Source organism: Abrus precatorius, unplaced genomic scaffold (genome assembly GCF_003935025.1).
Source record: "Abrus precatorius isolate BTA unplaced genomic scaffold, Abrus_2018 Scaffold7, whole genome shotgun sequence".
NCBI classification, from domain to species: domain Eukaryota; kingdom Viridiplantae; phylum Streptophyta; class Magnoliopsida; order Fabales; family Fabaceae; genus Abrus; species Abrus precatorius.
The window spans coordinates 19717617-19731410 of NW_020874417.1; the positions used below are offsets into that span (position 1 = coordinate 19717617).

At 30.2% G+C, this 13794-nt stretch overlaps 2 protein-coding genes across 8 annotated transcripts; one reads left to right on the top strand and one right to left on the bottom strand.

Moving 5' to 3' along the window:
* Window positions 1-2999: 2999 nt before the first annotated feature.
* Window positions 3000-3919, top strand: LOC113871287 (zinc finger CCCH domain-containing protein 3). Its single transcript, XM_027508297.1, has 2 exons — window positions 3000-3262; window positions 3344-3919. Exons 1-2 carry the CDS (start codon window positions 3074-3076, stop codon window positions 3542-3544), a joined length of 390 nt encoding a protein of 129 aa, XP_027364098.1. The 5' UTR covers window positions 3000-3073; the 3' UTR covers window positions 3545-3919.
* Window positions 3920-4675: 756 nt separating this feature from the next.
* On the bottom strand, window positions 4676-8150 carry LOC113871286 (pyrrolidone-carboxylate peptidase-like). 7 transcript variants are annotated; one of them, XM_027508296.1, is made up of 6 exons: window positions 7756-7874; window positions 6755-7085; window positions 6043-6147; window positions 5888-5935; window positions 5391-5470; window positions 4676-4891 (listed from the first exon to the last, which is right to left on the bottom strand). In XM_027508296.1, exons 2-6 carry the CDS (start codon window positions 7025-7027, stop codon window positions 4888-4890), a joined length of 510 nt encoding a protein of 169 aa, XP_027364097.1. In that variant the 5' UTR covers window positions 7028-7085; window positions 7756-7874; the 3' UTR covers window positions 4676-4887. The 7 variants fall into 7 exon arrangements, with proteins under 7 accessions (XP_027364097.1, XP_027364094.1, XP_027364091.1 ...); XM_027508293.1 differs by lacking the exon at window positions 7756-7874 and adding an exon at window positions 8006-8099 and having other exon boundaries at window positions 4768-5470; XM_027508290.1 differs by having other exon boundaries at window positions 4768-5470; window positions 7779-7890.
* Window positions 8151-13794: the final 5644 nt, after the last annotated feature.

The window sequence follows — 13794 nt, forward strand, 5'->3', positions numbered from 1 at the left end:
AACACTGGGAAATAATGAAGCTTGACGGGTGCCACACATGTGCTTCCCCACTCATTTCACAGGATCATAACAACTTGGGATCACGAATGATTTCTCATGGGATTCGTGAAATAATACAGAGTGATCCATCCACACCCATCACAACAATCTTAGCCCACATAAAGTCCACAATGGGTTACACAATCAGCTATAGGAAGGGATGGTTAGCGAAACAACATGCCATTGAAAATATCTTCAGAAATTGGGAGGAGTCATACCATAAGTTACCTAGACAGTTGCTTGCAATGCAACTGTATATTCCAGGCTTCATCTGGAAATTGAGTACACAACTAGCATACAAGGGTGGCTTGCTTTACGAGGGGAATGTGTTCTTCAAGAGGTTATTTTGGACCTTCAAGCCATGCATTGATGGTTTTGCCTTCTGCAAACCAATTGTTCAAGTGGATGGAACATTTTTGTATGGAAAATACGAAGGGACTTTATTAGTGGCAGTTGCGCAAGACGGCCGCAACAACGTAATCCCCATTGCCTTTGCTGTGGTAGAAGGTGAAACTAGCGATGCATGGTTCTTTTTTTGAAAAACTTAAGGAGGTACGTAACTCCGCAAGAGGGGTTGTGCCTCATTTCGGATCGTCACGAGGCCATAAGAAGTGCATACTCCAAAAATGGAAGTGGTTGGACAGAAAACAATTCTGTCTATGTCTATTGCATTAGACATATTGCACAAAACTTCATGCGACGATTCAAAAACGCTGCACTGAAGAAAGATGTCATCAATATGGGTAATTTTAATTTTTTACGTACTTTATATTCTTATTAATATTTTATACAATTGCTTAGCTAGTTATATTAATTTTTTTTGTAATCTTGTTTCCAGCATATGGGATGACTGAACCGAGATTCTTTTACTATTACAACATAGTAAAAGATAATAATCTTGAAGCTGCACAATGGTTGGACAACATCCCAAGGGAAAAATGGACACTGGCATGGGACATTGGACGACGTTGGGGACACATGACAACAAACCTAGCGGAGTCAATCAATTCGGTCTTGAAGAAAACCAGAAACTTGCCAATTTGCTCCATGGTCCTGGCAACATACACCCGTTGCAATAAGTTCTTCATTGACAGAGGCAGAGAAGTAAATGCAATGATTAATGCTGGACATATGTACTCGGAGGTTGCAACTAAAGCAATTCAAGATGCACAGTCAAACGCAAACACTCATAGAGTCATCACCTTCGACAGAACAAGCACTAGATTTTTAGTCGAAGAAATGCAACATCCGACAGAAATTCGACCCGTAGGAAGATTTACAGTACGGTTAGATGAAATGTGGTGTGATTGTGACAAGTTTCAAAAAGTTCACATCCCATGCTCGCATGTACTTGCTTCATGCTTATACGCACACCACAACTTTGACATATACATATCTCCCGTGTATACCTTACAACAAGTTTCTAAGGTATACGAAGGTCAGTTTGGAGAACTCAGACATGAAGACTATTGGCCAACTTACATGGGCCCAACTTTGTGTCCAAATCCAGAACTGAAAAGAACTTCAAAGGGTCGATCCAAGTCTAGTAGGATAAGGACAGAGATGGACATTAGAGAACAACAAAGTCGGCAAAAAAATTGTTCTTATTGTCACACTCCTGGTCACACAAGGAAGACATGTCCAAACATTACTCAAGCTTCTACTTCCCGTCATTGATTTATGTTGTTGTTATTACTTTAAAATTTTCTTCATATAATTTTTAATTTTATGAATGTCATTGTCACTTATAAATTTTAGTATTAGTAATTTATATTAAATATATTATTATTTAATATATATATATCTACATAATATTATTTAATAATGTTTATTAATATTAATAAAATATTTTTTAAATAAATAATTATGTATAAATTTTAATAAAGATTAATATCTCAAATTAAATAAATAATCTTATTATTATTTAATGCTTTTATTTATTTTATAAAAATATAAAATTAAATAAATTATTATTGTAATTTTTATCAAATACAAATTTAAAATTATTCAATTATTATTATAATTTTTATTTTTTTAATATTATTTTTGTAAAAATCTCACCAAATTCCATACATAATTTGCATTTTTGTTTTTATATATAATAAAAAAATATTATCTAATATTTATGTTTATATAATAATTATATATTGTCAAATTTAATAATAAAAATAGTTTTAAATAATAAAATAAAATTTATTATTTCAATTATATTTTTATTTTTATATTGTGTGAAAATAAATATTTATATTATGTTAATTTGTGTGACAAATACATTCCCTCAATTTTCTATGCTACGTGTTCACTTCTGAGAGCGGTTCAAAACGAACCGCTCTTCAAGTTTGACTACTGAGAGCGGTTGGTTTTGAACCGCTCTCCAAATTCTCGAGGTCAAAGCCTGTAAGACTTTGGAGAGCAGTTTGTTTTTAACCGCTCTCCTAAGTCGACTTTGGAGAGCGGTTCATTTTCAACTGCTCTCATATGTCTACTTTGGAGAGCGGTTCATTTGTAACCGCTCTCATATGTCGAATTTGGAGAGCGGTTTGTTTTCAACCGCTCTCAGAAGTCGACTTTGAAGAGCGGTTTTTTTTTCAACCGCTCTCAGAAGTCGATTTTCTCCGAGCACATTTGAAGCAATTTACAAAATCAGGGGACGCATTTGTCACACACATTAACATAATATAAATATATAAACATAAATATTAGATAATATTTTTTTATTATATACAAGAACATAAATGCAAATTATGTATGGAATTCGGTTGCCCCAAAACCGAATTCCATTTGGAAATCAACTGTACGGATACAAATTTGAAGGCCAGAATTCGATTTTTGGGAAGTCGAATTCTGTACGTAACAGTAAATGGGTCTACTTTCATAAATATTTTTGGGACAGGTCTATTTCAGTATTTTTTTTTTTTATATTATTTTGGTTAAAAATTCGGAGCTTGTAAGCTTAAAATATGGATAAAAGGAGAAGAGAGAGAGAGAGGGGAAGGGAAGGGACGGTGGGTGTTGAGAAAGAGAGGGGAATAGGATGGGAAAGAGGAAGTATTACTGCGACTACTGCGACAAGCAATTCCAAGACACAGCTGCGGATCGGAAACGACACGTTCGTGGAATTCAACACCAGCAAGCCAAAGCTCGCTGGTACGATTCCTTCAAACAACAAAACCCTATTTTTCCTAATTCTAAACAGCCCCTTTGCATTCACTTCCTCAACACGGTACGTCTCATTTTTCAACTCCCATTCCCCTGTCATCCATTTTCATTATTAATGCCATTCACTCTTTCTCTCTCTGTTTAGGGCTTTTGCCGTTACGGAGAGTCTTGCAAATATCTTCATCCCCAAATCATAAGCACAGCACCATCTCCATCTCCATCTCCAGGTCAATTCCTTCTCTCTCTATCATCCACTGCAGGGATAGAAAATCTTCCCCCTTCGTTGCAGCCTCCTCCTGAGGCTGGATATCCCCATCTTCCTTTTCTCGACTGGGGATTCAATTAGACATCATTTTTCCTTTCGGAACTTCAATCCTCTATAAAATTACCTTTCGATTACCCTATTTAGCTCAAGACGCCATTACCTTGCTTTTATGAGTCTGTATATATTCATCCGAGTTGTCCTTTTTGGATTTATTATGTTTATGCAGCTTGTTTTTCATACTTAACGGTCACAGACTCAGTTATGTTAAATAGTATTAGAATCTTTTTTTTATTATCGGATTTTAACTAAGATATTGAAATCTTTGAATAAAATACAAGTCCATCCCAGCAAAATCCATCCATTGCGGATCTGAATTATCTACACTTTCATTAAAGCTGTATATATGCTATAATTTGACCCTGAAGAGTGTTTTGCTATATATAAAAGAAAGCTTATAAAAACAACAAAAAAACTGTATAAATCATTTGGATTTAGAACTGCTTTTCATACAACTATTTGGGAATATGACAAAAACAAAGGGGCAAAATTGTAACCTGGCATAAGGATAAGATGGGGACACTCCACATATGAAACTTCTAAATAGTGGCCAGGGTGGTCTATTGATTATTTATTCAGGTTATGGTGGATTTTAGATAGCTCTAAGTCAATTTGGTGCTTGATTGGTTCACCATTTGACTGCTCCAAATCAATTTCCAAAATAAAATCAACGATGCCAGTGATTAGTGCATGCTTTACAAAGCATGGTAAGTGGTAGTGATTTATATTCCTTTTTCAAGAATGAAGTTTGCTGAAACTCAAACGTTAAAACAGTCAGGCCTTTTGAGTTATTCTCGTCATGTATAATGATCGAGTGTTTAGCCATAGAATATGACATACGTTAACAAGGTCATGTTTGACTCATCAAATGTGCTTTTCAAATTTCAATTCATTTTTCCTTTTCTTAAAATGGACTGTAATTGTAGACCAGAAAAAGTTATTGTGAAATTATGAAATTCTCTTTCGAAACAAAAATGTGAGACTATCAGTTAACGTTGAGTAACTTCATAAACTTAAACCTTTAATAACATTTTGTGAATGTTAAATTATATCAATCTAATTAACGCAATGATAAAAATTCGTACAACTTGCAATCAACCGATATTTCTTTGTACTATTTTATTTTAATATATTTTATATTATTCAAAATATACTGAAGGATAATGAACAATCTGTATTTTTAATCAACATTCTAAGTTAAACGTTGGTTAAATAATACATTTACCCTTAATTATTTCGCATAACCTCAATACACTGTCAGGGCAAACCTACCCAAGAGCTTCCCAAACGGTGTGAAAACAGTTGGTGATCTGAATGATAAAACTCAACAGTGAGTGTTCTTATAGCTTCACGAGTCTATTGAGCATCTACCTGAGAAAACGCACTGAATTATTAGTTCAGTTTTAACTGGACACGCATATCGGATACAATTCATTCCAGAAGCAAGTTACAATTAAAAAGGAGAATGAACATTTATTCACAAGGTAACACTGAAGATATCAAATTGTCTTGACAATTTGCTGAAACCTTTAATCAGAAACATTTACCGATGAAAAAGCAAACGCCACTACAACATATGCCGTTTTCAATAAACTGTTTCCATTTCAAAACAATATCTTATTATTATAATTTATAACATCTCATTGAAGGTACACTCGTCCACTTTCATAAGCATGGCAACACCAGAAACATTACATAAGCCAGGTGTCACTAACATATTGAAGCAAGAGCCTCTAACAAGGAAGCAGCAAATTGCATTTGGATGTCTTCATCGATTGTTGAGAATAGTGGCACGTGCACAAAAAGGGATTTCATCCCATTTTGCTCAGCAAAACGAAGGGAATGATAGTAAACATAATTGCACACAAACCTGCCCGCATCATCAGATGTCATTACATCATAACCCTTCTTTGCCAAGGCCTTTGTGATCTCTTCCACAGGAACGTTAGTCTGCATAAAGTTAGACCATAGAAAACAAAATCATATGATGATAATACAAAATCTATGGACTTATATATGCTTCCACAAAGAGGCACAGACTAATACAAAAATATAATAAAGTTAACCCTAAACTTTGAAGTTTTGACAAACAATAAACATTAAGTTTCTAGAAGTCATTGCCTCAAAAGACAATTGAAAAGCCTGCTGCAAATGATATTGACCATGGTGTATGCTGCATCTTCAGGCTATCAAAACAACTAAACAAATAGGGGCAGCTGAAAATACTTGCAAGGTAGAAATGAAAGATCTTCTATATGAAAATAAACCTTAACATTACTATATTAGGACTAACAGTCTAACACCAAGTCAAATAGTAAGCATTAGGTTAGGAATTAAAGTGCAAGGAAAATTAGTTATCCAATTTACCTCGCGTATTCGTGTAATTGCACCATCTGAATGAACAATAGGGACTTTCTGCAACATACAAATTTTGAAAATTTCAGTAAAGGAAAACAGCGTTATTCAAGACAAGTTTTGATGAAAGCAAGTTTATAATGCTCCATCCACTGATCCAATCTAACCTGGGGCTTCCATCCCATTTCATCAGGGCAGCGGAAGGTAGCCTCATTGACAGCTTGACGCTCTACAGCAAACCTTGTTGCACCACTGTTAACCCCAAAATGCAGCTAAATAAAACATAATCAGAAACAGCCACTAGGTAAGATTTATGGATGTAGAAAGGAAATATAATCAAATGACTACATATACAAGATAGCTGAATCAACCAAGCAGAAATACTTGTCAACTAGGCACCTTCTCACCATTCTTTCCACGGGTTTCTTATGCCTCAGGCATGATCTTAAGACTGTTCATCTTTCACTGCTATCCTTTTTAGTTTAGCCTTAGCTACTAAGAAAAGAAAGTCCAATAGATTTTTCATGTTAGTTCTATACTAAATTTTTTTAAAGAAGTTTTAGTTCAAAGTCCAGTGATCTATAATCATTGTTAACCCTCAATTGTAAGATCATATCTTAACTCCAGCTGCTTTAAATATTAAGACATCAATTATTGCATAATAGCTTTTAATGAGAAGACAAGAAATATGATTGAATAGTCTTGGATTGCACTGTCTACCATGTTAATGATATCCTCATTTTTTTTTATTTGTGAGCAATTCACCTGGAAGTTCATGGAGAGGTATAAATTTCGATCTATTTACATAAATGATAACTTCCGAAAAATTGAGCATAAGCTTTGAACCTACACATCAAAGTATGTATATGGGCAACTCACCCAGACAATTCTGTTGGAACTTGAAGATTCAGATTCCTTGGAAGTAGTGGCAAATTGCAATGTTTGGTACATAGGAACAAGTGCTCCTTGACCGGCAGTCTCAAGAATTCTGCAACTCCCAATAACTAAACCTTTTGGCAAACCCCTCTTCTTCATATACTCCATCAAATTATTGACTATTGTCTCCGTTGGATTCTCTGAAACCCCATGGAATTTCTTGAAACCTGTTACATGAACTGTTGTTACAGCTGCTGGAGGACCTTCAGACCCCATCTGCCGATGATGGTCTGTTAATATTCAGAGCTTCAACAAGAAAAAATATCCTCAATACCTGCATCAAATGATGAGAAAATTTGAGCATAAAAGGGCACAAAAATTGAACTGTTTTCCCAAATGCCTTCTGAATATACACACTGAGACCCCTATCATTCAGAAGAGACATCACTCAAACTTAGTCAACCAAAAATTATACTCCATCAAATTGTAAGGCTCTACAAGGAAAGCAAATTAGAGAAGGTAAAAAGTGCACCCATTTCACTGAAAAACCCAAAAAAGTTGCCAATTTGTCAAGCCTAATCATCCCAATAAGGAGCAAAATTGGGTCTTGACGTACAAGAAAATCTAAGATTTCAAGAACAATAGAAGAAACCTGAATTTCATGATTGACTCAAAGAAGGATAATTGAATGTCAAAACAAGGACAGACACACACATCTACGGGTTTTCTAAGATGTTACGGAGAAAAGTAGTCTCTTGATGACTGAGGAGAGGCACAACACATGGGTTATAGTTATTGCTGAATTGTAGACACCAAACAAAGAAACCTTAAATTAAACCCAAACATGAAACGACGACGCCATCAAAACAAAAGATGATGATCACACAGCCAAATGATCAGAGACCCACCAAGAAACAGAAAAGAACGTAATTAAGATTAAAGGTGTTCTGAGAATTAAGAAGGAAAGAAAGAAAGTGAATTTAGAGAGGGAGAGTTTTCCTTACCAGAAATAATAACAATATTCAACCTTCAATAAAAGAGATGACACATCCACTAGTCTTATCTACTCAAAGCTGATTAACTGATGAAGATTCCGATTAGATTTAGAAAAAAGAGAGAGAAGGGAACATAATATATAATTAACAAATACTATAGACATATCAAAATAATAGAAGAGGAAGGTACATGGAAGTCACTTTCAAACAACAAAGCATACAGGCGTAAAGGATTGTTACTCATATCATATCAACTTATCTGTTACTCTATTTTTCTAATAATAGTTATTCAATGTTTTCTTCTTTATCAAAATCAGGCATTTAATAAAAACTGGACCCCCAGAACCTTATACTGTTACGCCTTAAGGGGTTCCATATCTACCCAATCTATCAAAAAGGGAAACACAGCGCAACGTGTGTGTGTGTGTATATATATACACACACACAAATCAGTACGAAAAATGTGTTTGGATGGGTATTTCAAAATACTAGCTTATATGAATTTAAATAGTAAGAACAAGTCAGGTCCACTATTTTAAAATTTTAACTAAATTATTTTTATATTAAATTAACGAAATATTAAATGACATGTCTTTAAAAAGAATTAAAAAATTCATCTATTATGCTTAATATTTTATAATTATTATTTATAACTTCTATATTTAACTCTCACTTTAATTATTCTTTATTATTGATTTTATATTCTTTATAATTCAATAATTCTATAAAATATTTTTTATGACAGTTTTTATTCATTTATACTCATTTAAAATCGTTTTTATCGTACACGAAGATAAAATTTCTTTCTTTTTTCGACACATATATTATTACATCCACAATTAATTTGAAAATTCATTTTAAAATTAAATTTATAATTTAATATAATTTTATGAAATTTCATCAATTTGTATTCTACATATTTTATAATTAAATTTAATTTGTAATTAACTTATTTTAATGAAATTAAATTTCAATAAAAATGAAAAATAATCTAATTCAAAAAAATTTATATTTAATTGAATTGAATTGAATCAAGTCCTGTATATTCCACTAGAGTTAGTTCTGTCGAAGGTTAAATCTTTTAGTTTAATTTTTCTTGAAAAACAACACATGGTTTTTTTAATTTCTATTATTTTAAAATTTTGATTTTAATTCTTATTAATCAATTGTGTATATCTTTTTTTTATAATTTTAAATATTCGTTAAAGTTATTCCTTTTAATTCTATTAGGACTGGTTATACATATTGTTTATAAGTTTCCATATTTTAAAATATTTGTTTTTTATTTTTATATTTTACATGAATTAAGAACAAAAATACTTATAACATTTCATAGCAAAGTTGTTAATTCAAATTAAATCAATCAACTTCGGTATATTAAGCTTGAGTACTATTTTTTTTTTTTTTTGGTCAAGAGGACTTATAGCTATTTCGTTGTTAGTTAAGTCACTTTATTATTGTTAAGTATCTCATCTTATTTCCTATATTTTTTATTTTTAAAATACTATTACTTAAATTAAATTAATATAAATTTAACAATTTGGCATAGCACATCACATTAATAAATTAACATATAAACAACGTGTCTTGATTTAAATATTTTTTTATTTAAAAATATTTTATTTCTTCAATTAATTATTTAATCTCATCATTATCACGAAATACATTTTATATTAATTTTTTTACTTTAACTAAGATGCATCATGTCACACTAATTTAATAATAATGATATATTTTTATGTCTTATATATTTTATTTTAAACTTGCACTTAAACTTAAAATGATCTGTTCAATGGATGGAAAGTGTATTAGGTGTATAATTATATATAATAAACAATGATTAGATTAGGATTAGATGGTTGATTTTTGGTATTATTCAAAACCAATTCACACATAAGCCAAAGAGCCATTACGCCGCCCATATAATAATTGTTGGTTCATCGCTCATTCTCCTTCGTCATATATTAAAGTATTGAAAAAGTGGAAAAAACAGAGACAAATCAAAGCAAGTGAGGATTCCTTTATTCCCTTTCTTCTTTATAATATTTCAAAGGAGGACGCCATGCCCCTCATCACTCAATTCAGCGTAAGAATATTAAAAGGTTTACTTTTAAATATTTTTAAATTAATAACAAACTCTTTTTTTTCCCTTTGCAATAAAAAAGTATCCCCTAATTGAGTGATTCTCGCGTCTTTCCTCACTAACACACCATTCAACTTTTTTTGTTCATCACATAATATTAGTTTACCAGTCCCCGCTACCTTTTCATGTTCGTTCACCATTATTATTACATCGCTTTGTTTTATGCTACGAAAATATTCTCTGTTTTAAAATCTAAATAAATCAATAACTTCAATGATAATTTAGAGTATAATTACATATTATTTATTAACATAAAATATAAATTTCAACTCAAAAGTTACACTATTACTTGTTACGAGTGTGAGAAACCTAAGAAATCAAGCACGTGATTTTGTTAAATAAAAATGACCATTTGTCAAATTTTTATTATTTTAAACGTAAACATTATTACTCTTTTTCATAATATAACAAAGTATCTAACAAGATTAATTCTTAATTTAGTGTTAACTTAATTTTATTAAACCCATTAAAAATGGTAGTAACGCAGTTTTTAAGAGACTTAATCTACATTCATGATTAAATATTTTTAAGTTCAAATTTAGGTTTTTTTTATCATCTAAATTAATGTGAATAAGATACCTAATAAATTTACAAACATTAAAAATGGTAAAGATTGAATCGAACAATCAAATATGAAGAGATTTTTAAAATAATATCATCATTAATCTTAATCAGGCTACTTTCAATCCCTAGAGCTAGCTAAGAGACTACTCGGGTATGTTCAAGCTATAATCATTAAAAGTGAATCAGAACATCATGAATATAACAAGAAAAATGATGGAACTTGAAACTCCACTCCCAAGAATTTGGTGCTCCTGCCAAAGCCGCAGCTTCTGGCGACAAAAGTTAAGAATTTTTGCTTTACATTCTAGAGAACAATATTGCTCAAAACTGACCCTCCCCTCAATTTGGGTTTAAAGATTTGCACACCCCAGTACACTTCGGAGTTGGAAAAAGAATTCCGATCAGGTTGTAGATCTTGCTATTTTATGCTTTTTGTGATCAAATCACATTCAAATTAGTATTTACACTTCCCATGCTTGTAGCTCTTTATGTTTCTAAGGTTTCAATGCCAAATTCTCAGCCACGATCATGATAAAATACTAGAAGTAGTTAAGCAAACTAAAAACGATGCCATTAACACTGAATTATAGCACAATTCAGATTGTGCGGGAGTGTCATCATCATCGTTTTGTGTTTGTGTGTGATACTAGCTCAATTAATGTCAGTGTTTTGTTTTAATTGGAGTTTTTTAAATTATTTTAACGATGAAAACTGAAGTTAAAAAAAAAGGATTAAATAAAATATGATAAAAATATACGGACAATCCTTAAGATTGAGATAGTCCATGTTTTTATTGTAATTTACACTACTTAAATCTTAGTTTGCAGACTGTTAAATTTTACTTATAAATAATATGTTTAATAAAATATAATTGAATTATATTTCAAAGCAAAAAAATTGAATTATATATGAATCTTGACCCAGAAAAAACTTAACAAAATTTATTAAAAATATAAAAATAAATATCACATAATTTTAATTTTAATTGAAGTTAATAGCATCGTATGAGTATGACTTCATTTATAAAGATAAAATTTGATTATTGTTGATATATATTTAAAAATGATTTTAAGTTTCAAACCATAATTTTTTTAACAAAATCATGATTATTTATTTTTGGTCATAGAACTACAAAATATAAAATTTTCCATACATTAAATGAAATAATAATTTTGTGCACTGAGCCCAATCAGATTAGGCCATACCAATGAACCCAATCTGATTTGGCATGACGAAAACTCACCTAAAATTTACAATACATGTAACTATTTGTCGTTTGTTGCATGTGCTATATTTTACAATTTAGGCACGAGGGTTACTATAATATAATATTATAATTTTGTTTGGGGTGAAACTATAGATAAGTAAGAGAAAAAAATAATATACAAAATAAATAAATTCTGTTTATAAGTTAAAATTTATTTTTTAAAAGTTATTCTTATTTTATTTTTCTAAAACTAACTAAATTATTTATTCTTTATATTATTTATAAGAACTTATCCACAAACTCATCTGAAAAAAGACTTATTTTATTTTGTTTTATTTAATTTAAGTAACTATTCTCTAATAATGTAAATTTATACATATAAAAAATGCTACATTTACAATCATTTTTTATAACACTTTTTATAATTTATTTATTTTTTTATCTTTTTCTGTCATTTCAGTCATTTTATCTCACACTTTTAATTTTTTTTTATTTTAATTTCTCTTAAATTTTTATTTCAGTCATTTTATGAGATAATAAATGTATCCTTTCAAAAATATCTATCATAAAAAGCCGATACTTCAAAAACTGATAAAATAAGCATCTCCAACCATATTATTCGTCCCAAAAAATGAATAATTTAAATTTTAAACTTAAATTAAATATGGATCTTTTTAGATTAATTTGATCAAGTCCAGTACAAGTGAACTTAGAAAACTTTAAAAAAAAACTTTAGTTATTTTGAATATTATTTTTGAGCCCAAATTAAATTCATTTGTTTTTTTTTTGTTTTTTGGATGAAGCTTGCTGGTTCAAATAAGTCGAATAGTCCATTTTATCAGCTTTAATTGCTTCTACAAGTTTTAAATATTTATACGTTAGAAAAAATGTTATTATTAAGTTTATTAATAAATGTTAATTAAAATTAAATTATTAATATATGTATTATATACAATATCTAATTTATAGAAGTAGCTTAATCTGCGTGCATTGATTGGAGTTTTTCTCAATGCTTTTATCACGTAATTTACTTTTTAAACCGTTAACACTGGGAAAATATTGAAAAGTGATGAGGTATTAAAATAATGATAAAAGATTAAAAAAAAAATACTAATTTATGATTTATTATCCATGAAGATGTTATATTGATATATAGTTGGTTTTATTCCATTTATAGCGAAAGTGAAATTCTTAATTTTTGCTTATAAGATATGGGAGCTTATTTCAGAGAAGTTAAATTCCAACACTTGAAATGATAGATGTTGAATATATATCAACTTGGGAAACTGGAACAGGTCATGGTTTGTGAAAATCTGCTACCAACTCAATTACATTTACAGGCGATATATAGCTGATAGAATATTTTGATATAAGCATTTATGTGTTTCTAACTATCCGATTCCTCGGTTGGCATTGGACGTTCTTGGATTTGAACGAGAAAGTTTCAGTTCCTTTCATCTATGTCCTGCGCTTAATCAACTAATATTATTTGATAATCAAAACCTTTCATTTAGTAAGGTGTCTTTTGATATTTAATTCCGTTACAACTTTTAATAAAATCTATTGATATCCAAATATTCCACTTAATCTTCTCTACAACGTGAGTAAATTTAACTCAGAAATTACAATTAAAAATATTAAAGCAAAAGTGAATTTAACTTAAGTGTCTGGTATACGAAAGTAAGCATGAAGTTAGAAATTAATTTTAAAATTTTAATTATTATGTTTAGATATCTATTTAGAATTGAACTTATAATTCCATGAACTAATTTTATAGAATTCTGTTATAATTAAATTTGACTCACTTCAATTCGTAACCTGCATATTAAGAGTTTAAAAATTTACGGATCACAAATGCACTTTCATGTATCATGTTTTCTCGTCTATGTGGTTCTTTGTTTCCATGGTTTCTGCTCTTCTCTGTACTTTCTTCTTTTTCCACTTCCTTTGTTTTGTCTTTTTATCTGTGCATCTTTTTTTTTCTTCTTCTTATATTCTCCCATTTTTTTTTGTATTCTCTTTTTCTTTTAACTCTACTTTTACGTTAATTATTAATATCACTTCTTTTCCTATGTTCTCTTATTTTTCTCTATTCTCTTCTTCCATTGATTATTAATAAAAATAATTTTTCTCT

Excerpts from the sequence above, each read along its gene's own strand:
- LOC113871287 (XM_027508297.1), top strand. The coding sequence starts at position 3,074 with ATGGGAAAGAGGAAGTATTACTGCGACTACTGCGACAAGCAATTCCAA. Across the intron at positions 3,263-3,343 it reads GCATTCACTTCCTCAACACG|GGCTTTTGCCGTTACGGAGA; the intron begins GTACGTCTCATT and ends CTCTCTGTTTAG.
- LOC113871286 (XM_027508293.1), bottom strand. The coding sequence starts at position 7,027 with ATGGGGTCTGAAGGTCCTCCAGCAGCTGTAACAACAGTTCATGTAACA. Across the intron at positions 6,148-6,754 it reads GTTCCAACAGAATTGTCTGG|CTGCATTTTGGGGTTAACAG; the intron begins GTGAGTTGCCCA and ends TGTTTTATTTAG. Across the intron at positions 5,471-5,887 it reads CAATTACACGAATACGCGAG|ACTAACGTTCCTGTGGAAGA; the intron begins GTAAATTGGATA and ends AACTTTATGCAG.